Source organism: Mustela erminea, chromosome 6, assembly GCF_009829155.1.
Source record: "Mustela erminea isolate mMusErm1 chromosome 6, mMusErm1.Pri, whole genome shotgun sequence".
In the NCBI taxonomy this organism is placed as follows: domain Eukaryota; kingdom Metazoa; phylum Chordata; class Mammalia; order Carnivora; family Mustelidae; genus Mustela; species Mustela erminea.
Window position 1 is genome coordinate 83,354,111 of NC_045619.1, and position 23,934 is coordinate 83,378,044.

Sequence of the window (23,934 nt, forward strand, 5' to 3'; positions counted from 1 at the left end):
TTCGGGGTGCTGGAGTAAGAATACGAAGGGCAACCCCACATGACCCCACCCTAGATGCTCCCTTGGCCTAGCCGTCCGAGGCCAGACTGCTCTCCCACTACCCACAGGGAGGTGTTGGAGCACTAGCTCCCGGTCTCAGGGGGACGGCAGTCTCGGAACTACACCTAGATGGGCTCCCTGGGAGGGCATGGGGAGCCTGTGGCGGTCTGAGGTTCTTCTCTTCCATCCCTCCTTGCCAGGTGGAAAAGAGCTGGCACCACGGGTAAGCAGAGTGGCACTGCTTCTCCAGACAGCGGCGGAGTTGGGAGAATATGCCCATCTCAGGATCACCCTCGACCATCCTAGGGTGAGGCCCCACCAGCACCCATGGCCACTGGTTCTCCTTCCTGAACAGGAGGTAAGAGACTGGCAGGGGGAGGATGAAGATGCTGCTGGGCATTTCTTTGCAACCTGGGGGCAACTCACTCTTGCCACGTAGATCATTGGAAGGAGAGCTCTGGTCTCCACCAACCTCTTAGATCCAGGGCAAGGAGCCATGGGCTTGGAGACAGGGACAGCCGTGGCCACCATTTACCACTCTTCTGTAAGGCTGGGTTTGCCTGTCCCTCAGTTCCTGGGCCCTGCTCTCGCCCCTCCTTGGGCTTCTCAGCGGGTGGGGTCTGGGCTAGTGGTCCCTGCCATGTGGAGAAGGCCCACCAGGAGCAACTTCTGGGAAGAATGTTACCATAGCAACGGGATGAAGTGGGCACCGATGTGTTAGGGGATGAAGTGGGCACTGATGTGTCTTTGGCCAGCAGAGGTGGGTGAGGGGGGGGAGTTGTAACCTTTGTCACCTTGTTTTTGGCCATCCTTGGCAGTGAGTATCCTAGACAGGCCAGGGCTGAGAAGCAAGGGGAGAAGGCTCCATCATGGCACACTGCCCTGGGACAAAACAGCGCAGATGGGCAGCAGGACGGGACAGGGTTGGAGGGTGGGAGAGGGTTTGTGTCTAGTTATTCATCGTGGGGGAGGCAGGGGGAAGGAGATCCCCACTTGGCTCTAGACATTCAGGCCTGGAGTCAGGGGAGGTACAGGTAACTCTGTCCCTGAGGAATGGGTGTGTTTCTCCTGCCTCACTGTTCCCCTCAGCATCCGCCGTAGGGCCATTCCTGGGCAAGGCCCCACCCTTAACATCTGTCCCCGCTCCCCTACTTGAGTTTCTTTATCAAACAAACAGCAACTCCTCACTGAGGTCTCACGGGACTGGGGGCAGCCTGCGGCTGGCAGGAAAGGGAGCCCTGGTGTTAGGTCGGACAGGAGACAGGCTGGGTTGGGTGGCAGGGGAGGTGGGAGAGGAGGGGCTGAACTCCGGAGGGGGTAGGAAGGTGTGCCGGGCAGTAGCACGCCCCAGGCCGGGGCACAAGGCCCCAGAGGAGCAGCCCCACCCAGGAGCCCCAGCAGGCTACCCTAGTCAGGAGATCTCATTGCCAAACACCTCCAGCACGAGGGGCGTGAGCTTCATGCTGCACTCGGGCTGGAAGGACAGGCAGCGGTACTGCTTGGAGTGCTCCTCATTGAGGCTACGCAGGTCAGCCAGCTTCTGGATCATCTTGGCGTAGAGCAGGTGGCTGCCCGGCGGCGGGTGGCGGCAGCGGATGTAGGTCTGCAGTGTGTTGGACAGGCGGTCCTGGATGGCCTCCACCAGGGCAGCATCCTGTACCCCGGGACGGTCTGTGAGCACAGGGAGGCGGGAGGAGAGGGCACAGGAGCTCTGAGCCAGGTCCCTTTGTAATCCATCTCCCTAGGACCTCTACTCTCAGACACTCAACCTCAACATCCTCTCAGGTCATCCCCCGTATGGCTGCTGACCTGGGACACCACAGTCCCCCTTAAAGCCTCTCAACCATTTCCCCTTGCATTTTGGGTCAAGGGTCCCAGGTCGCATCAGGCCCTGTCTCCAGCTCAACTCTCTCCCTCCATCTCTAGGCTCCATGTTTCCAGCAGTTAATCTGATGTGCCGTGCCCTCTGGCCTCCAGGCTTCACATTGGTCTTCCCTCTGTCTGGAATTTAGCTGACCCTTCAGGCAATAGCTTCCAAGATCTTCCTCAAAAGGGCCATTCCCCATCACCCCTACCTCCATTCCCCAGACTGCATCAAGTTCTCTCCTCTATTATACCCTGCTGTAGTATCAGACACGTGTTTAGTTTTCAAAATTTCATCACATGAGAATGAGTCATTAAAGAGTAATTGTTTAATGTCTCCTCCTATGCTTCATGGAAGAGAAGTCTGTGTCCTGTTTGCGGCTGAATCTCAATGCCCAGCACAGTGCCTGATACCTCGCAGGTGCTCAGTAAATCATGGCTGAGTGCAGGAAAGAAGGAATGAGTGAGTGCTGGCTGGGCAGGGGATGGGGAGCCCATGTTCCTTCCATGGGTCCCCAGCCCATCCCTGATCAGAGGCTATTTGCTGGTTCCCTCATCATAGGTGGAGACAGCGCTATCCCCCTTAGGCCTCTTCACCAGTACCACAATCATCCACCAGTACCATGAAACATACCAGGACCCCAATAACCTCCCTCCTAGCCTCTCTCTCTCCCCACGCCAATAGACAGAAAAGCTCAGGGTCACAGCACAGCCTCCAAAACCCATCAGGTAAGCTTTCGAGGCAGAAGCCTGTATAAGCCCCAAGTTTTTCTACCCTACCTCACAGGTGATCTCAAGTATCAGCAAAGTTCAGTCCAGTTCAAATAAGAGCAGAACCTGAGTACTGGGGACATCCAGACCTGTCTAGGGCCTGAGAAACCCCATTCATCTGGTTCCTCAGAGTCCCACCTCTGAAACCCCTATGGTCTCAGGGCCAAAGGCAGGGAAGGACCTCTTGGCATACACATATCACATGGGCTGTGCAAACACAGCCAAATGGGTGTCTCTTGTCTCTCCTTTTGCTTCCTCCTCCCCTTGCTGGACCCCTTCCCCCATCCCTGAGTTCCTGACTGTGAGGCCCCATACCTGGGGAGACAATGCAGATGGCCATGAGCAGGACATGCTCCTCCTCGTGCAAGTTCAGCTTCTTCAGCCCTACCTGGAACTTGATGAGGGGCTCAATCAGCTCCAGGCTGTGTCCGGCTGTAAGAGAGATGGCCAGATGCTGCGGATGGAACTGGGGAGCCGCCTACCCAAACCACTGCGCCCCGCCCCCGACCCTGATGGGGCCCGCTTCTCACACTTCTCTCCCTGTTGCCCTCTCCAATGCACCTGACCGGGGCCCGTGACCCCAGGAAGGGGGGGGACCAGAGTCTGGGAGCTGGAGAGGGAGGAGGTGGGGCCCGAAGGTACCTTTGGCCACATCGCTGATGCGGTACTTGTAGTCGGGGCTGCCACAGGTCCAGGACATGTCGTCCATGATGAAGGACTGGTTGGAGCGCAGCATGATGACCTCGATGGCACTTGACTTCAGCAGCACAATCTGGTCGTCAGAAGTGAGGTCTCTGCCGGGGAGGGCAGGGAGGAGTCAGGTTACTGGTCAAGAACTTCCGATTATGCAAATCAGTGTGCTATTCCAGGCACCTGCCAGGTGACTAGCGTGTGCCCTGGGTCCTTCACTGAAGGGCTGGGGTTCTGACCGGAAGGGAAAAAAACTGTTTCCCTGAGGGAGAACATGTCAGGCTGTGATTGTGTACCACGGCTGGAAGAAAAGGAGCTCAGTTACTAAGGCAGGGATAACCCAGGGACTCACCAGTGTCCCCAGGCCTTCGTGGCCAGGGCTATTAGGGGCAGGAAGAGCTTGGGGAAACACGCTCAGGGTTACAGAGGGAACATGGAGGTCAGGGAGAGGTATGGCCCAGTCACCTTCAACACCTCCCATGCCTTCTTGTTCTTCCCTCCTGTCCTCTGGTCCTTCCCAGAAGTAACCCTCAGCCAACTCTGTCTCCAGGACGTCTCTTGAGCCCTTGACCTCCTTCCCAGTACCATCAGGACTGTGCTGGTTAGAGCTCTGTCATCTTTCTCAGTTGCCTCTGATTAGAACTCTGGAACCAAGTCTCTCTCGGGTCTCTCCTCCATGATGCTTATAGCTGCGGCAGCAAGATATCGCCCATGCTTGGAAACCCTCACGGACTCTCAACCCCATGAGGGTCAAGCCCATACTCCATCCCTTGGCTCCAAACTGTCTTTCCAGCCCTCTTCCCTTCGCAAACTCCACCCACCCTCCATTCTAGAAACTTCACACTACTCCATGTTCAATGTCAGGCGTTCTTACGCCAGCCCCAGCCAAGAACGCCTTGCTTCTTCTGCTGCACCTCATCTTCCTGACTCTGAACCTGGTGAGGTCTCCCTCGGAGCCCCCGACCCCCCAGTTACTTTCGGTAGGATTAGAACCATTTTTTCATGGCCTGCCGCTTGCACATCTTCTGTACCCTTCCCCCTTCAGCTCTGCCCCTTACACGCTTATCTGTGGCTCTGCGTTCAGAGCCAGTAGGCAAGCTACTTGAGGGCCGGCATTCATTCCCAACTACCTCAGCATTGCCTGCACAATGACTATGGATCCCTGAGCACAACAAGGTCAATAAATCTGTGCTGATGAGAAGGGGCCAATGACTGGTTCCACTATTCTGAGTCACGAGCTGGGCTTGCCTGAACAATGACAGGGAAAAAGCAGCACCCACGGATCAACTCGCTTCCAGTTTTCCCTCCTTTTCTCTTCCTGACTGTACATTTCCACCTGGATATTCCACTTGGAGAGGGCTGCCATCCTCTCTGGGACTGCACTTGGGTGAGAGGTGAGAAATAGGTGTTGATAGGTGAGAGTTCTGTATCCACGGGTGATGGATGATGGTTAGGATGGCGGCAAAGTGTCTGCACTGAAAACAGTCTCCAAGTGCTGGAGTTGGAAGCCCCTCCCCCTTAGAGGCTACGTGACCCCTTTCCTTCAGCATTCCTTGCAGACGCAGGATCCTTCCAGGGCCGGGGTACTTGGAAGTCTCCGGAGATAGCCAGGAGGTTGTTAACTCCTGGGTTAATAGCTTCTTCTATTGAGCTATACCCACTGCGTTTAGTTCTGTCCTCTCAAGGAACACAGAACCAGACTTCTCCACTAGCCATGGGGGGGGTCTTTTAACCATTTAAAGAAAGTTACCACGCACCCTTGTGTCTTCTCCAAGACAGTTCCAAAGACACAGTGTCTAGACATCTCACCACCTTTGTCAATTTTCTCTTGATGGTCATATACATTTTAAAAATAAAAACTAGGGGCACCTGGGTGGCTCAGTCATTAAGTGTCTGCCTTCGGCTCAGGTCATGATCCTGTGGTCCTGGGATGAAGCCCCGCATCGGGTTCCCCGCTCCGCGGGAAGCCTGCTTCTCCCTCTCCTACTCCCTCTGCTTGTGTTCCCTCTCTTGCTGTGTCTCTGCCAAATAAAAATAAAAACTAATGCCTCATTTTGGTTTTAACTCATTATACAATAAAAGATGATAATTATGAAATCTTCACAAAATATGGAAAAATATAAAAGCAAATAAAAATTGTTCATAACCACAATGACCATTTTGGTGTATTTCCTTCCTATCTTTTTTTAAACACATATTTCTCTTTCTCTTTTTTATTTATTTGTGAGAGAGAGAAGGAGAAAGAGAGCGTGCACCTGTGCACACAAGTGCGTGAGTTGGGGGACAGGCAGAAGAGAATCCTCAAGCAGACACCCTGCTGAGTGGAGACATCTTGGGGCTGGATCTCAGGACCGACGAGATCATGACCTGAGCAGAAACCGACTCAGATGCCCAAACGACTGAGCCACCCAGGCGCCCCGCAAATCTCTCTTTTTAAAACATACTTGAGTTCCTGGTAATCATGTTCTGCTTCCTACGTCATGAACATTTCTTCAGCTCAGTCCATAGCGAGTTACTTAAAATTACATCTTATCAACATACTGCAAAGTTATTTAATCAGTCTCCCATCCACCTATTTTTGGACATTTTGGTTGCTTCTAACTTGAGCCATGGTAAGTAATTCTGCGAGGCATTTCTTTGTATGTTTTGTTCAATGTCCCTTTTGAAATGGAAGGCCAGAAGTGAACAAAAAGCTTGCGGGAGAGATTCCAGGGGCATCTTGCCTATTCTGATCCCGGCACATGGCTTCTATGAAAGCAAACCTAGAACGACATCAGATGATAGCCAGAAACCCAGGGACTTTCTAAGTGCAAGTCACAGCCAGAAGAGGGGATGGTGGCCGATGGGGGGGGGAGGGGGACAGGTGGAAATGAAGGAGAAATCCTTCCTGCTAAGAGAGCTCCTTCCTGCTCACAGGCGCCAGGTCTGGCTCTGTGCCTCCTCTGCGGACCTGTGTCATATTTATAGTCCCTGATGAGTTTTCACACTCGTGGCCAGCTGTTTCTGGGCACCTGTGAGGTGCTCTGGATATGTGTGTCTGTCTATCTGGTCGTCCCCACCCCCAGGCAGAGCGGGTCCCTCCTTGCCTGCTTCCCAGGGTCCCTCCCGCAGGCCTCTCTTGATTCTTATCTCTTCACCGCAATTGTCTCAATGTCTATCTCTTCCATCAGACCCTGAGCCCTGGAGGTCAGGAACTGCCACATAGTCAACTGGAATCCTTCACAGTTTAGGGAAGAAAGCTGTTCGTTACATAGATGACCAAGTGAAGACAGGAGGGGACGTGGGAGGAGGGCCGCAATATGGCCTTAGGCCTTTCACCCAGGAAAGAGCAGGTGAATAGAAACAGCAGTGGGGTCAAAGGTCTTTCGCCCAGAGGGCTGGGCTCCAGCTCATTTGGTCTGGTCCCTCTTAACACCTCTCTTGGCAGTGAAACCTGTAGGTCCTTTTTTTCTCAGGTCCAAGATGGCTCCTGGCCATTTGGATGCTGCACCTGATTTCACTTCCTCTAGGCCTGTCTTCCTTCCTTCTTTCCTCTCTTTCTTTCCTTCCTTCTCTCTTTCTTTCTTTAAGATTTTATTTATCTATTTGACAGAGAGAGAGAGAGCACAAGCAGGGGGAAGCTCAGAGGTAGAGGGAGAAGCAGGTTCCCAGCAGAGCAGAGAGCCCTACATGGGACTCGATTCTAAGACCCTGGAGCCATGACCTGAGCAGAAGGCAGATGTTCAACTGACAGAACCACCCAGGTGCCCCAACTCCAGGGCTTTCTTTTGAAGCACTGAGGGTGGGAGATTTGTGGGGTGCAGACAGAGAGGCTGAGGGAGGGCAGGTGGGAAGCAGGAGTGGGGCCAAGGCACACAGTGTGCAGTTCACACCCAGCACGGCGTATTCAGTCCCGCCCCACTTTGGTCCCATGCCTGCACCCTCCATCACCCCCCCCACCCCGCATTCACCCACGCAGAAGTCTCATCCTGCCCTTCCCACACCCTCCACCCCTGCCTACAGGCAGCAGGATCAAAGCAACCAGGGACTCAGCCACTATTTTTCCACTTCTTGGAAAAATAGAATCCCTAAACACAGAAACCCCCAGAGCTGGAGGGCTACGGGGCTGGCCCCACCTGCCGCCCACCAGAGCCTGGTTCTGGCCTCGGTCCAGGCTGGGTGTCCCCTCTGTCCAATCACAGAGAGTAGCCACATCCATGTCCTCCTGACCCCAGAGCTCTTGGCCAGGCCTGCGCCATTTTCACTAGGACACCTTCCATTCTGAGATTTCTTAAGTCATGCCGAAGACAGAGAAGGCAGCCCAAGCACGTGCAGGGTCGCTGTAACCCATCTGGGATCAGTACCTGGATGGATTCAGTGTCTGCTCCTACGTATCTCATGTCGGCCATGACTGTGCGGCCAGACTAGGGAACTGGGGACAATGAGACTGGATAGGGAATGAAGGGGCCAGACTACAACTCATCCTTGGAGATAGACACCAAGGGCTGGGTCATGCTATTTGTGTCAGAGTATATGTGGCCAGGGTAAGGGATGAGGACCAAGGGCATGGGGGAAATATGAGGGTTTGGGTTACTTACTTCAGGGCGGGGGAGGGTGTGTTGCATCAAGGTCATCTGGTTAAATGAACGGCTTTTTTAAGGACAGTGTTGCCATGTGTGCCATCCCAGTCAGTACTTAGAATCCGCAAACCCGAGCATCTGGACAGAGCTCCCCACCAGGCTAGGAAAGACGAGCCCTGCACAGATGAGGACTGCTCTCAGGAACTAGGAGAGAAGCTGGCCTGCTGGTATCCCGTCAACACCTCGAAGTGTTTTTCTCTCTGGCTGTTTACACAAAACAAGTCCTTGGAGCAGACTGAGTTTGCAAACACTAGCTTGAAGAGTGTGGGAGGGAGCTGGAACTTGTGCGAAGCAGAACGTGTTGTCAGTTCCAAGGAAAGGCTCTGGAGGGTAAGTCCCAGGCCCAGCATGACACTGAGCTCACAGGTGACACTCGGTAGCTCTGTTCCTGCTGGATGCCACACAGCAGCCCTTGTTCTTTCTGCCACCAAAATGTGCAACTCAGGGGGGTGTCCCAAAGGTGTCTCGATGCAGTAAGCGAGTTTGTTGTTTTTCTCTTCTTTCCAATTTTCACATGAATTCCCCAGGGAAGAGCACAGGAGAGCCCCGGGTACCTGAGTTGCTAAGAGGCAGAAAATCACACAGAGCTGGCTGTCTCAGGGCAGGCACCAGCTGGGAGGAACTGGACTGGGCGCTCTGAATTATCGCCACCTAGCTGTCCATGCAGTCATGGAGACAGTGACCGACGCACGGCTTCCTTGTGTGGTAGAGAGATTCACCACACAATAAATAGCCCATCATGTTAGCTCCCCCTCAGAGCTGGCCCATGTCCCATAATTTGGGGCTCCCAGAATTCCAGCACTGAATCTGAGCATCGGCATTTAGAAAGCACTCGGAAGTCCCTTCTGCTGGCAACCGCAGATATAGCTCCTTGAGCGGATGCCAATAGTTAGTGCCAGTGATTTCTCTTTCTCTTTCTCAATCACATTGTATATGTATTGTGTGGCAGTGCTTCAAATGATATAAATAATGTGTCAATATAGCTTTAACTACCTCCCAACATTCTACTGAAAGCATCTACACTTTCTTCCTTTAAGAATCCTTGACACATGGGACGCCTGGGTGGCTCAGTTGGTTAAGCGGCTGCCTTCGGCTCAGGTCATGATCCCAGCGTCCTGGGATTGAGTCCCGCATCGGGCTCCTTGCTTGGCAGGGAGCCTGCTTCTCCCTCTGCCTCTGCCTGCCACTCTGTCTGCCTGTGCTTGCTCTCGCTTCTCTCTCTATGACAAATAAATAAAATAAAATAAAAATCTTTAAAAAAAAAGAATCCTTGACACAGGGGCGCCTGGGTGGCTCGGTGTGTTAAAGCCTCTGCCTTCGGCTCACGTCATGGTCCCAGGGTCCTGGGATCAAGCCCTGTGTCGGGCTCTCTGCTTGGTGGGGAGCCTGCTTCCTCCTCTCTCTCTGCCTGCCTCTCTGCCTACTTGTGATCTCTGTCTGTCAAATAAATAAATAAAATCTTAAAAAAATTAAAAAAAAGAATCCTTAACACTGCACAGCTATTTAAATAGAAGTATGTGAGCCATTATTACCAAAACAATAGAACAGTTGAGTGAAATTTGTATCAGTGACTCCCTAACAGAGGATCTTTACTCCAGCAGCACCCCTTACATCTATCTGTTTTGGCAAGGGTCTCAGTATGGTTAGGAAAAGGCCTTTTCACAGAAATTTGGGTGAAGGAGGCCCAGGTTGTGTGTGCCAGGAAAACTGTCTCCTTGTGGGATCCCTAAATTATTTCACAAGTCGCCTTGTGCAACCCTTTCTCCTCTCTGTCATTGCATTTTGGTTTCAGATTTGGGTGTGGAGGGCTAATGGAGGTCTAATTTGAAGGCTGACATGAGGATTAGACCCAAGCCAGCTGGAGTGCACATGGCAGTGAACTTGGAATTCTGGACCTTGGCTCTGACACATACTGGCTCCAGCACTAGCAAATGATCCTGGCTAGCCACTGAACCTCTCTGGGCTTCTCTTCTGTCATCCTGAATCTGCCAGGGACAGATGGCTCTCCAGCACTGGCCTGCTGGGTAATGCTGGATGGGCTGTACTTCCCAGAGATTCTGATGTGGGAAGACTGGGATAGGGTCTGGGTCTCTATTTTGGGAAGCAGTGGACTAGCAATCTCCAGGCCTTCTTCTAGCTCAGTCTAGGAGTCTGACTCTTCTTACCTGAACCCTGGAATCATCTTGGCAAAGCCGATGACCTTTTGGATGCTGTAACTGACCAGGTCAGCCAGATGGGGCAGCATGGAGAGCTGGGACAGGTCAAGGGTCAGAGAAGAGTCATCTGAGTCTTCTTCCCTCAGACCCAGATTGGAAAAGCTGGTTGGCTCCATCACATCTGGGGAAGCATGAGGAGAGAGAAAGAGCTACTTCAGGATGCTTGTGCCAGATACCTTCCTGCTTGGCCCCGTGAGGACCTCCCCTGCCCTATCTGCAGGGCTAGCCAGAAATGCCATAGTGACCGCCTCTCTCCAAGGTCAATCTTCAGCCCAGGCTTTCCTCTAGGACTCCCCCTGGCTTTTCTTTCAAGCAGAGCAAGGCAGTAAAAATCAAAGATCAGAGATATTCCAAGAAATGAGATTTCCTCAAGCCATGATTTTACAGACCATGTGTGGTTTCTAATGACCTCAAATTTGGAGTCAATGAACTTATAGAAAACGAGGATTGGCCTCACTAGTGATCAAAGAACTACAGAGTAGAACATCTAGACTTTTCACCTATATACTAAAAACAAATATGTTTAAATGTGGATGCCAATGTCAAGGAATTAGGCAACCCTTGGGTCACGGGGTGCTAAAGGAAGCCTACATTTGTGCAAGTAATCTAGAAAGCTATTTGATAGTAGGGGTCAGAAGCCTATGATTACGTATATTCTTTGATCAGTAATCCCACTTCCATAAATTCATCCTAAGGGAAAAAACATCCGGAATAAGTGCAAGTATTTAGTACAAGTATACTGTTAACTTAATAAAAAACTGGGACCCAATCTAGATTAGATATGTTCTTGTACATTCATACCCCAGAATACCAATCAGCTTTTAAGCATATAATACAGAGGTATACTGATGACATGAAAAATGATATAATGCGCTATTAAAAGAAAAAAGCAAGTTCCTAAATTGTGTATAGCATAATTTTACTTGGAAATATACATATGCATTTAAAGAAAATCAGGGTGCCTGGGTGGCTTAGTGGGTTAAAGCCTCTGCCTTCGCCTCAGATCATGATCCCAGGTCCTGGGATTGAGTACTGCATCAGGTTCTCTGCTCAGCAGGAAGCCTGCTTCCCCACCAACCCTGCCTGCTTCTCTGCCTACTTGTGATCTCTGTCTGTCCAATAAAAACTATAAATAAATAACTTAAAAAAAAAAAAGAAAAAAAGATGGAAAAGAGACCTATCACAGTGTTAACAGTGATTATCTTTGGGTAGTAGGTCTAAAGATCTTACATATATAAAAATATGTATTTGTTTTATATATGTGTACATATATATAATTTAGCTGATATTTTCTGAATGCCTACAATAAACATGTATTACTTTTGCTTAATATTTTTATTTTATTTTATATTTTAAAAGATTTTATTTATTTGACAGACAGAGATCACAAGTAGGCAGAGAGGCAGGCAGAGAGAGAGAAGAATGCAGGCTCCCGGGCTGAGCAGAGAGCCCAATGCGGGACCCCATCCCAGGATCCTGGGATCATGACCTGAGCCGGAGGCAGAGGCTTAACCCACTGAGCCACCCAGGCACCCCAACTTTTGCTTAATATTTTTAAATTAAAAATGTTAACTAGTTTGAATCTTATTATTTAATTATTTATTTAGTAAATTAAGTAATCTCTATGCCGAACATGGGGCTTGACTTCATGACCCTGACTGAGATCAAGAACCGCAGGCTATGTCAACTGAGCCAGCCAGCATATGCTGTACTGAACTTGACATTGGTGGGGCTGTGCACCTCATATCAATTAACCTATGAGGGTATCAAAACTATTGACTAATATGGAATTATTAAAAGCAGAGTGTATAACATGAAGACTGATCCTCATCAATGGAAATAGCCCACCAAGTGAAAAGAGCAGCAAAGCAGGGAGAGGAAATCAACACGGGAAGAATCCCTCCAAGCCGGGGGCTCAAAGGATCAGTAAATCTCAGCAATGTCCCTGACCACCTCCCTCTTGTCACTCCTGGGTGGGCAGATACCACGTCTGTCTCCACTGCCATTCCTGTCTAGCTGACACTGAGACCCCTCCCACCTCTCTGGGACCTGGGCCCAGATCCATCAATCAGTCTGAAAGTACCATATCTGAGGGTTCTAGTTCCCCAGAGGGAAGGGGTTTTCCAACCCCTGCCCTCCTGCAGGAGTGAGAGGCAGAGCAATGAAGGAGAGGATGGAGCAGGAGGACCAAGAAGAAGGTGGAAAAGGACCATAAGAAGGAAAGCAGGGATGAGCTCGAGATGACGGGTCATCTGGGGCCGTGGTGACCCCCGCAGAGCTTAGGGTGGGGGGAAAGAACCGCAATGGGACCCACATGCTCTCCCTTCACCTGAAATGTCTCCTTCTAGGCTCTGATGGCTGCAGTTAATGACACTGTTTTATATATTTGGAAGTTGCTAAGAGAGTAGATCTTGAAAGCTCTCAGCACAACGAAAATAAAAACCTGACTGTGTGAGATGATGGGTAGTAGCTCTAGTTGTTGTGGTAATCATTTTGCAATATATACATGTATCAAATTATTATGTTGCATACTGAAACAAATACAATGTTCTATGTCAATTATATCTTAATAAAACAGAGGAAAAAAAAAAACAGGAACCCCCCCACATCCCCCACAAAGGCCCAGGCTCAAAATACCAGTTAAAGGAACCAGGTTACCCACAGGGAGGAGGGCAGGAGCAGAAGCTTGGTGGGGAGCAGGGACCTTATAGACAGACCCTGCCTGGCCAGAGCCCAACTTGGCCTCTTCCCCAGCATGGGCCCTTGGGCTAGTTAGCTCGCTTCTGTAAACAAAGGGGAGTATTCTGAGGACACCGTGCGGTGCAAGGTATGAAAGTGCAACCCTCCCATCTATGGCCAAGGACAGGTGGGCCGTAGAAGCTCTGGGCTCTCCTTCCACTGCTGGGCTCCCTGGGGGCATGCATCGACTCACCTAGAGAGGCTGTGTAGTTATCTGAGCAGGACGAAGATGAGTCCCCAGAGAGGCTAGGCGTTTGGACGGAGGAGGGCCTCGAGGAATGGCTTCCTCCACCCCCTTCCCCACGAACTGGAGGCTGGAAGGGAGAGATGGGCTCACTTTCCTCCCTTGTCCCCGATCTCTGACAGGAGGGGCTTCCTGGCAGGTCTGCAAGGGTAGGGGGGATGCCTCCCTGATTCCGGAGAAGCACCCCCACCACGCCCCCGTTTCTCGCTGGCCACGGCTCTCCCGTCCCCACTCCTGTGCCCCCGCCCCAGCGGTGGCTCTTCACCCCACAGCCCATCCTTCCCCAGGCAGCCCGCTCGTGGACGCACCCGGAACTGGGAGAAGTCGGCATAGGTGGGGTCGTAGGTCTTGTGGTGGGCGTCCAGCAGGATGGCAATGATCTGCTGCTGCTCCTCAGACAGCTTGGGCCGCAGACTGTCCCTCAGGGCTTCCTCCTCCTTCCGCTTCAGGATCATCTCTCGCTTCCGCTGCACCTCCTCATCTGTCAGGATGACTGTGGGGCGAGAGCCGGGCGAGAGGGAGGCTTTCAGGAGGGCTGGGCCTGCAGCTCCTCAGAGAAACCCTCCTCCAGCTGCTAAAGGCACAAGATCGGAGGGGTGCATGGGGTTGGGGGGCTTCCCACCATGGGGGACTCGGGGCCTACTCCATGGACAGAAAACTGGGTTTCCTGTTGAAATAGCAGGTGTGTGAGATAGGAGGAAAAAGGATCTTAGGGGTGGGAATGTTGGGCATTATTAGTGAGTCTGTGTTCTCAGAGCAAGTGATCGGACTCTGGGCAAACTGAACTCTCTGGGCTTTGGTCATCTCATTAATCAAACAAGCAGTTTGCTCCATTATTACCTCTTCTACGGCCCTTTGTGCTTCCTTCCTCCAGAAAGCCCGTGTATGTGGGGTGGCTGAGGGGTGGCTGAGTGACAACCCCGACCTGAGAACTGAATGCACGTGTAACCCAGACCAGCTGCTCATTAAATGTCACGTCCTGTCTCTTCTCCCCCACATTCACAGCCCATGATTCTGAGGCCTGGGGGTTGGGGTGGGGAGTGAAGAGGATGAGAGTCCCTGTGTGGCCAGTCCCAGGGTCGGAAGCTAGGAGATGCTGAGAGACCTCTCCACAGGGGCATTCCCACGCCCAAGTTTCCAGGCATGGAACTTGGGTGTCCAATGTACTCTGACCAACTTAGAAAGACTTTGCCTCTTTGGTTCCTGCAAAACAACCCCTCCTCCAGCCTGTCCAGTCTTGAAAGTTCTGTCCGGGGAAGTTTTTGAGCTCTCTAGAATTCCCAAAGAGAACACTGTGCAGCACCGTGTTCTCTCCTGCTGCAAGCCAGCGTGTCCGACGAAAGGGAGACCTCACGCCCCCTGGGGTGGAGCCCACCTCACCAGGCTGGGCAGCTGCCTTGGGGTGGCAGGGCTGTGAGCAGGGATGCCTGGCACAGGGGTGAGGCAAACAGACCTCCGGGCTGGGGCTTGCAGAGTGCTGACGGCAGGAGTGGGCACTGGGGCCTCGGCCTGTAGCTACTTGCTGTCTGCTGGTGTTGCCAGCGCTTCTGCCCACAGAACTGGGGAGTTTCACAAGAGCAGGGAAAGCAACCAGAACCCCAGGGTGGGTGGGTTCCCGGCTTCAAGAGCGTCCCACTGGCCCAGACCTCTCGGGGAGGGAGGGGGAGAAGGAAATAAGCTGGTGGGAGGGGAGGGAGAGCCTGTGGACTGTGGGTGGGTGGAAGTGGGCAACCAGAGCCTCAGTTACAGCAGGAAGGGAAGCTTGTGGCAAAGGAAGGCGTGTTCCCTCCACAGCTGAGGAAGCCATACGAAGAGAAGGACTGGAGGAGACCACGCCCAGGTGACTGACTCACCTGCCCTAAGAGCTGCCAACCCTCTCCCACGGTGGGTGTTTGCTCAGACCCCACGAGGTCAAGTGGGGTGGAAGAGGAAGGAGCAGGGAGCATTGCATTCAAGGCAGGGTATGAAGCCTAGCCGGGGGAATCCAAGATTAGGTGTCTGGTCTTTCCTGCTCACCTGAGGGTGGATGTAGGGGGTGCTGGGGCTGGAGTGGGGGGGAGGGGTTAAGGGGGGTGCTTCGCTAGTCATGCCACAGGCATCCTGGACATGCTTCTCGGCTTGACTGGGCTTTGATAATCTCTTGGGATTCTAAGATGTCACTCTCCTGCTCAGAAACTTTTTCTGGATCCTTCCTGCTCACCATGGTCCAAATTAAAGTCAAGATGCTCCATGATTTTACTTCTTCCTAACTCTCCAACCCCCTTTCCCCCTGCCTGTGGACGCAGCTTCTGCTCCGGTCACGTTGAGACTGCTGGCCTGCAGACACAACCCGCTCAGTCCTGTCACTGCTCTTCCACTCATGCCGGCTGCCTGTCCAGCTGGGTCTTCTCTCCCCCATAGCTGCACAAGTCCTATCCGTTCTCCAGCACCCAGCCTTCAGTCCTCTCTCACCATGAAGCCTTTCTGGATTGTCCCAATCGGCACTGAGCTTTCATTTCTTATTTCTGTGGTATGTCTACTATTTCCCATACACATTGGCACCCAACTGTCTTCCACTCTGTAATAGTTATGGCTAGTACAGCCTCCAGTAAATGGCCGGATGGAGAGAACCTGAGATATTCAAGATCTCCTTCACTAGAACGGTAGGCTACCTGGGTTTCCCTCCTATGGAAGGGAGCCAGCGAGCCCAGCGAAGCCTCCTGGCCATGGTGTTTGCTCAGTAGGCTGAGAGATTGGACACCCAACACATCTACAATGATTGTACCTACTGTGTGCTAGTCATTGTCCTTTGCTCAGGAAATGACAGTGAGAAGTACGCACTAACACTGTGTATGTGTCCTACCATGTCGGGATGGCACATGGAAAATGCCAGCCAGCCCACCAGATAACTGAGCCCGACTCACCTTTTCAGCTTAATTATTGTGACTGAAATATTTTCAAGACAGCATACCTTGTAACAGAACACCTAAAACATGCAACCTTTACTTATCGTTTGGAACAATTACTGGACTTTGCAGGAGCGAGGTTATGACCTCAGGACTGAACAGGGCTGTGTCCTTGCACTGTGACTCGGCCTGCTATGATTCAGAGTTCTTGTGCTACGTCTCATCGCTTTCAATCTCCCCCTCTCTGGTAAGCTCCATGTTGTCTCTTCTTGGTTCCTGCCTGCCTCTGGGGGTGGGGTGCTTTTCTTCCTCTTAACTGTTAATTTCTAGTCTGTTGGGGAGCTGGAAATCATGGTAATCAAGTTTTAGGTAAGAAAAAAGATCTGTTGGGCGCCTGGGTGGCTCAGTGAGTTAAGCCGCTGCCTTCGGCTCAGGTCATGATCTCAAGGTCCTGGGATCGAGTCCCACATCGGGCTCTCTGCTCAGCAGGGAGCCTGCTTCCTCCTCTCTCTGCCTGCCTCTCTGCCTACTTGTGATCTCTCTCTGTCAAATAAATAAATAAAATCTTTAAAAAAAAAAAAAAAAGAAAAAAGAAAAAAGATCTGTTATTAAAAATGGATAAAAAATGAAGAATTTTTTAGGTACCGGGCACTACGTTAAATGCTTCTTAAATATCAACTCACAGAGATTTAGTTCTCGTAACAACCTCTTCGGGCAAGAGCTAGTATTCCCATTTTGCAGATAAGAGACCCCCAGGCCCAGAGGCTAGGTACCTTGCTCAAAGTCACACAGCTAACACGTGGTGAAGCTGGTCCTCAGGCCTGGGTAATACAGTTCTAGAGTTCATGGTTGTAACTACTGCCCCATAGCTCCTCTGATTGTAATTGGCTATGACTGCTCCATAGGACTCTTGTCCTTAGCCGTGGAACACACAAAATGTTCCAATCCATCTGAGGAGTATGAAAAAATAAATAAAGTAGCTAAGTTTGTAAATGATTTACTCTAAAAGGACAAAGTTAAGAAGATTCAAGGTTAACCTTATGACATTGTTCCTCCCAATTACTGTTTCAAACGGTGACTGACATCCGGTGTCCAGCATTAGAGAAAAAAGTGCTGAGATCTGGCATCTTCTACCAGGGCTACCAATCCACACCCCCACCCCCCCTCTCCAGGCAACAGTGTCTGGAGACAGGGTAAGTCATCAGGTTCTCACATGTGCAGAGGCCGTTGTGATTTAGGAAGGAAGTCTTTATTTAAAAGGGGTTACTAATTTCATAGGAAATTTTTAAAAAATCATTTTCTCAACGAATAGCTACTGAAAATGCCATTACTATCATGTAGGAGGACACATGTTTTGGAGTTGAAAGCCATTGAAAAAGAGCAAACAGGTTCTGAAAGGGCATTTGATGGGCTCTCCAAGGAATAAGACACATGAGCTGTGTCCTTGCGACTTGGGAAACCTGTATGGCAGCTTAGTATCTTCTCTGTCTTCCTTTTAGGCTCCCTGCTGAGTGCTAACATGGCTTTGCATACATTTATTCCCATGCAAGATGTTCCCCGCTTCATGGTTGCCTTAGGAGGTCAAGATCTGAAAGCATGAACAAAAAAAACACCTCAAGTTGCCCCTGGTGGCCCAAGGACAACATTAGAGAAGACAATATAATGTCTTTCCCAATGAATGACACAGGCAATATCAAATTTGGGAGATCTTCCTGACCCATAGACCAGTGGGAGACGCAGAGGTACAAGGAAGCATAATGGGGAGCTACTGTTCAGTCATTCAACATATATTTACTGAGCACCTGTGCCATGCCAGGTATTGTACTAACACAGGATAGAAAAGACACACATCTGTAAAAACATCAAACAAATTCACATAAAGGTGTTTTTGTGCAGGACAGGCCAACAAGAAGCAAGAATCCAACCACGAAAGTTCTTGGGCGCCACGCACAAGGTCAAGTCAACTAGGACTTGAAGAGAAAGAAAGGGGAACAGTCTCTTGAGCCCATCCCTAAGGGACCAGGCAGTGCCTGAAGGAACTCTGGACCACTGAGTGTGCCTGGTGGGCTGCACCAGGGTGGGGTCCCCAGGCCTGGCATCTGGAAGCAAACAGACCTAGGTAAGAAGGCCGCTACCATACCATCTTATTACTCAAAGGTACGAAATCGGAATTCCTCTGAGCTTCCCCAGCTACAAAAAACAAAAACAAAAACAAAAAACAAACAAAAAAAACCCCACAAAAAAACAAACACACACAACAAAAAAACTACAGAAGTATTCACCTATTTAGGGATTCTTGGGAGAATTTAATAAGAAAGCACCGTGTTTGATGCAGGTAGGTGCTCCATAAACATTTGTTCCCACACCCATCCCTTTCCCCTTCCTGAGTTCCCTTTAGGGAAGGGCCCCCTCTCTGCTTCTGCCAGAAGGGACCCTATGTTTGCAGCGCCTTCAGAGGGAGCCCTGGGCTGTCCTGTGGTTTTACAAATGTTGACACAAAATTGTCTCTGGGAGGTTGAGCCTTAAGGCAGCCTAAGCCCACATGATAAATGAGTAGCTCTCCTCAGGTTCTGAGCTGGGAGCTCCAGGCTCAGACCACTGTAATGGACTTCTCTCAGCTGGGCTGACTTGAGGCTGAGAACTACAGCTCTTCCTGAAGGACCTTCCCCTGGAGTAGTGGAGAGAACAAGCCTAGCAGGGCTCAAGGTCTTCTTTCAACGGGAGCTCTGCGGCCCAGGCTCCAAGAACTCAGCTCTTGCAGCCCCGGGCTACCTCACCATAGCTCCCCGAGGGCATCCCGGGAGTGGGGAACAGGGGGCTGCACTGGGCATGCAGCAGGGTGGGGTGCAGGGCTCTGTTGGGGAGGACTGGGCCTGGGTTTGTGGTGGCTGAAGCACAAAGCCGTTAAGGTTTGGGGTGGGCACCCACTTCCGGATTGCTGGCCCCCATCTCCACATGGTGTTCCTAGGGGTACCCTGATGCTCCCAAGACCTGTTCATCACCGTGGATGCAGTGCTGTCTTTGGGGACCAGAGGAGATCTAGAAGCAGACATGGAGACTTGCTTTCTGACTCCGATCCTGGTATTTTTACCTTTCTGAGTCTCAGATGATTTCTAAGTGTTCTTCCTATTCGAAGTTGATCAGACATCTCCTTCTTCCCAAGACATAGGAGAAGAGTGTCGGGGGCATCAGTGAGGCTGGTCCCACACAGAACCTCTGGGGCAGAGTCTGACTTTGAATCCCAGCGGTAGAACTGTGCTGTTCTTGGCTGGCAGAGCCTCAGAGCCAGACTCCCTGCCCCGCGGGGGTTATGTGTCCCTTGGGGGCAGGGGCAGGGGCTGTGTTCACTGTATTTTGTTTGTGTCCACACCAGTGCAGAGCAGGCCGCCCTAAGCCAGTGTGTGAGAAGCCCCATGAGGCACTCAGTCTGGCCTCCTCTGTTCCAGGATAAACACAGAAGTCGGGCGGGGCAGGGGACGGTGCTAGGAGAGATCAGCATGTCCAGGCCTGCACACTCCTGTGGGGGCGAGGAGGAACAACAGCCTGGAAACTTCTTCAAGTCCTGCCAAGGTTGACTGGGGAGCCGGGAGCAGAAATGAAGGACTGTGACCCACCAAGGGGGGAGCCTGTCAAGACCCAAGCAGGAGCCCCCCCCCCCATGAGGGTCTCCAGTCTGTCTCTGTTCCCCAACAAAAGAGAATTTTTTTTCCTGTCAAGGAAGAAGTGTTCCACCCCGAAGCCCTGTCCTGGGACTCTTCCTCGTAACTGCCTCCCTCACCCTCTAAAACAATAGACTCATAGCCAGAAGGGCCTCCAGGCATGCCTGCATCTGAGCATCCCTCCCTAGCCTCCTCAGGTCCGTAGCTTAACTTGTCCCAGGGCGGAGGAGGTGAGCGGCATGCAGACAGCAGATGGCAGACAGGGGTGAGCAAGAGGCCGAGCTGGACAGAAGGTGCGGAGGACACCTGTGTCCGGGCCGGCCCAGGGTACTGGTCTATAGCCCGGGGAAGGCTGGTCTAGCCCCTCCTGGGGTCTGCTGAATTCAATGGCTATTCTGGCTACCAAGTAACCAGAGCTCAGATGCAAAGTCCAGGGGTTGTTTTTAACCCGAGGGTTAGAACAAGTCAGTCTGCCATTAGTCCTTTCCTCCAATCCTGGAGCTGGACAGGGAGTCCTGCAGACTCACCCTTCTCTCTCCTTCTGGATGCCGAGGGCCATCCCAGAGTCCGGTGCTTCCCTCACAGAGTCTCTCCCCCTGGTCTCCCCAGATCTGCCCTTGGGGCCAGAGTGGCCCAAAGGCTGGGGTGGAGAGGGACCTGGATGCCAGCCAGGCTCTGAGTGCATCTTCTCCCTCAAACTCCTGCCCCTCCCCAACTTCAGCAGTCCACTCTCCCGAAGTCCAAACAACCCTGGGTCCTTGAGTCCTTTTCCCTGAAGGTCCAGGAATAGGGAGGTGAGAACAGTGATCTGTCTTGAAGGAGCGCTGATCTGGGGGCTTACGAAGGCCGTGCCCTGCCTCTCCCTTCTCAGAGGCACCCCCATGGGACGGGGCCTTCCCAGAACTCTGAGACACAGATCCAACTGAGGTTTGTAGGACCCCCCCTTGGGGCCTCTGGCCCTGTTGTTCTGGCCGCAGGGCCCAGCTCCAGGCCCCGTGTGCCAACAGCGCCAGGGGAACAGTATGGACACCTCTCGGGCCAAACCTGCCTAAAGAGCAGCTCCCACCATCCCCTTCCAGTGCCACCCCCTGCCTTGGCCCCGGGTACTCACACTCCTTCATCATGCCGATGTCCACACAGCGCTTGAGCCGGCAGGCCTGGCAGTGGCGGCGGTTGTCCTTGGTGATGCGACAGTCCCCGTTAAAGGGACAGGTGAACAGCGCCTTCCGCTTCATGCTCCGCCTGCCCGGGAAGAGAGCACATGCCACCTCTGGGTCACACCCCTTCCAGCCCCTGCCCTGGCTGCCTGCAGGGGCTGTGACAACTGAGACTGCCCACAAGCTCCGCCCCCCAATCTCCATGTTACCCACAGAGGATCTGGGGCCCAGTCCTGGCCACTCTCAGTGCCTACCCCTCCCCTCCCCCACACTTCGCCTCCTTCTTTCACTCCCTATTCTGCTCCCATCATTGCTCTGATTTACTTTATTTTTTTAATGTTTGAAAGGATTTATTTATTTTCACTTTCATATTTTTTTTTTAAGTGAGCTCTACACCCAACGTGAGGCTTGGATTCATGCCCCTGAGATCAAGAGTCGTCTGCTCTACCAACGGGTCAGGCTGGCCCCCCAATTTACTCTTATGGTCCTCTACTTCCCACTTTTTTTTTTTTTTTTTAAATTACACAGGAAATACATGAGTGAATTAGCCTAGCGACATTTTTGAACTACTAAAATCTGCAGAGTAGCCCTCTCTGCTTGTAGTGAGCCATTATGGGAGGTGAGGATGCAGGGGACGGCTTTAAGTCATCCAGAGTTTGGAGATCTCGGACTAGAGCAGGCCTGGTCCAGAGACAGACACGTGCGCAGGTGCGCGGAGAAGGAAGAAAGGCACCAAACCGTAGCTCGAGGTAGCCAGATCACATGCTCAGAGATAAAAGGCCAGATGAGTGTGCGGGAGCCCTGAGGTCTGGCCTGAGCTTTCTGAAAGGCAGAGGGAGCAAGGGTTCTGCCAGGACAGAAACCTGCCAAAGGTTCTTAGCTTAGGAAGCCAGTTCTTAGGAAGTTCTTAGGAAGCCCTGTTCTTCTATGTAAAATTGTGCATGTAGAGGGGTGTACACACATGTATGTCCATGCATGTGTGCGTAAGCTTGAGGGTTCATTTTCCTAATTCTGGCTTTCTGCTGCCAGCCACACCACATGGCACTTTCAGGAGGCTACATCATCTATGTCCTTGGGGTTCCTCATACTGTTCCCAGCCCCAGTAGGGGCAGGCCCATTTTTTTGTTGTTGTTTTTTGTTTTCTTTTGTTTTGTTTGTTTATTTGTTTGGGGTTTTGCCCTGGGACAGGTGACAGGATTTAGCTAGAGAAAGATGGTGGCAGAATCACTTTCTCTGGGACCAGCAGCATCTTCCAAGGAGATGCTCAAACCTTATGAACAAAGGCCTGGCTCCAACCATTTCCCTCTCTCAGAAATGAGCTGGTCACACACTAGTTATGCTTCTTGGTAAAAAAAAAAATGACTCACTGTTCACATTCACTAGAAGATAAATGGGGTTTAGGACAAACATTCTCATCAGTCAACATGGACAGAGAGAACCCATGGGATGGAGGAGAAGAGAACACAGAAAGGGCCTGCCAGTAGTCACAGGTAACCAGACTCCAAGATTAGAGGATCCCAGAGACTATTGGTGTACCTCCTCTTTTTATAGGTGAGAGCCCTGCGGGGAAGAAACTTATCAGTGAGGGGAGTCAGCAAGAAGTGAAGGCTCCCCAGTTGGCTGTTAGAGACATGAGGCTCGGCTTTTGGCTCCTGGGATTGAATACACAGCTCTCATTCCTAGAAACTCAAGGTGCTCAGTGAAGTGGAGCCTACAGGCAAACAGCTCCAGGCAGCTGGCCCTTGAGAACAACTCAAGACCAAGGATGATAGGTGGCCTACAAGGTAGTTTCCCTTAGCTTTGGCCCCCACTTGGCCCTCTCCTGACCCACGAGGGCCCCCAGTAGACCAGGCTGCAAGGGGAGGTGGAACCACACGAGGCTATGGGGGTCAACTCCAGCCCACCAATGGCCACACCCACTCTGTGGTGACTACCCAGGGAGAGATCACATACCAGGCTTTTGGAAACAGAAAGCCTTTCTCCTTGAGTCTCCATCCATCTCTGGTAGCTTTCCAGAGGGAAAGGCAAATGTGGAAGCACCTTAGCTACCTGAAATGAGCTACTACATCACCAGAGGACATGAGATTCATTCACCCCTTTACTCCTTCTCCTTCCCACTCATGGTTCCTGAGGCTCCGCCTGTTACCACAAATGTTCAGTCCCCAGGATGCCCGTAGTTCTCTAAACTTACTTAAGGGCCAGAAGTTTCTAATTCAGAGTGAACTCTCATTTCCTTTTTTTTTTTTTTTTTTTTTTAAACAACCAGGCACTTTGCCCAGGAGCTGAGGGTCTGCTTTCTCCCACCCACTGTCTTGTCTGGCTCACAGCTCTTCCTATTAATTCTCTAGGGCTTGGGGCACCACAAGGAACATATCTTACATGTGGCACCTCCAAACACATGAGCCAAAGCCCCTCCCCAGCCCTGTGCTGGGGGCTGAGAGCTTCTGAGCCCCCCAGGTGGGAGGCAGCCCCATGCCCCCCAGGGACCTATCCCTCCTTCCTTGGGCTCTAGGACACCTGCCTCTGACTCTCACTGGGGGCACACGCCCAACTGCAAGGAGGCTCAGGAGGCTGTGGCACTATCATCTTTCTTTGATCTTCCTCACTGTAAATCTGAAGCCCACCCCAGGCTTCCACACACATGAGTGCTGGAGATAGCCACGCAGCCCAGCTCTGCTGGACAACAGGTGTGGATTCTGACGAGGTTGTGTAGGAATCCAAATATATGCAGAGCTGGCTTCAAAGAAAATACTAGGTGGGAAAACCTTAATGTCCTTGCTTCCAGCTTTGTAGTTAGAGTAGAAAGCTCATGAATACTGAGAAGCAAAGTGGGAGGAGGAGGAGGAGGGGGAGGAAAAGGAAAGAAGGGAGGGAGGGAAGGAAGAAAGAAAATGTTAAAAGTCCTTCCCCAGGTGCCTGGGTGGCTCAGTGGGTTAAAGCCTCTGCCTTCGGCTCAGGTCATGATCTCAGGGTCCTGGGATCGAGTCCCGCATCGGGCTCTCTGCTCAGCAGGGAGCCTGCTTCTCTCCCTTTCTCTCTCACTGCCTGCCTC

The 23,934-nt window shown here is 51.8% G+C and overlaps 1 protein-coding gene across 1 annotated transcript in view; it reads right to left on the reverse strand.

The window, feature by feature from the left end:
• Positions 1-1,185: 1,185 nt before the first annotated feature.
• Positions 1,186-23,934, reverse strand: part of VDR (vitamin D receptor) — a 54,087-nt gene continuing 31,338 nt past the window's right edge. The window contains exons 3-9 of the mRNA XM_032348002.1: positions 20,837-20,967; positions 13,490-13,674; positions 13,131-13,251; positions 10,148-10,319; positions 3,316-3,467; positions 2,989-3,105; positions 1,186-1,710 (exon numbers count right to left, since the gene is read on the reverse strand). Coding sequence (XP_032203893.1) covers positions 1,451-1,710; positions 2,989-3,105; positions 3,316-3,467; positions 10,148-10,319; positions 13,131-13,251; positions 13,490-13,674; positions 20,837-20,967 — 1,138 coding nt within the window. The 3' untranslated portion in view covers positions 1,186-1,450. The remainder of the gene's footprint in view (positions 1,711-2,988; positions 3,106-3,315; positions 3,468-10,147; positions 10,320-13,130; positions 13,252-13,489; positions 13,675-20,836; positions 20,968-23,934) is intronic.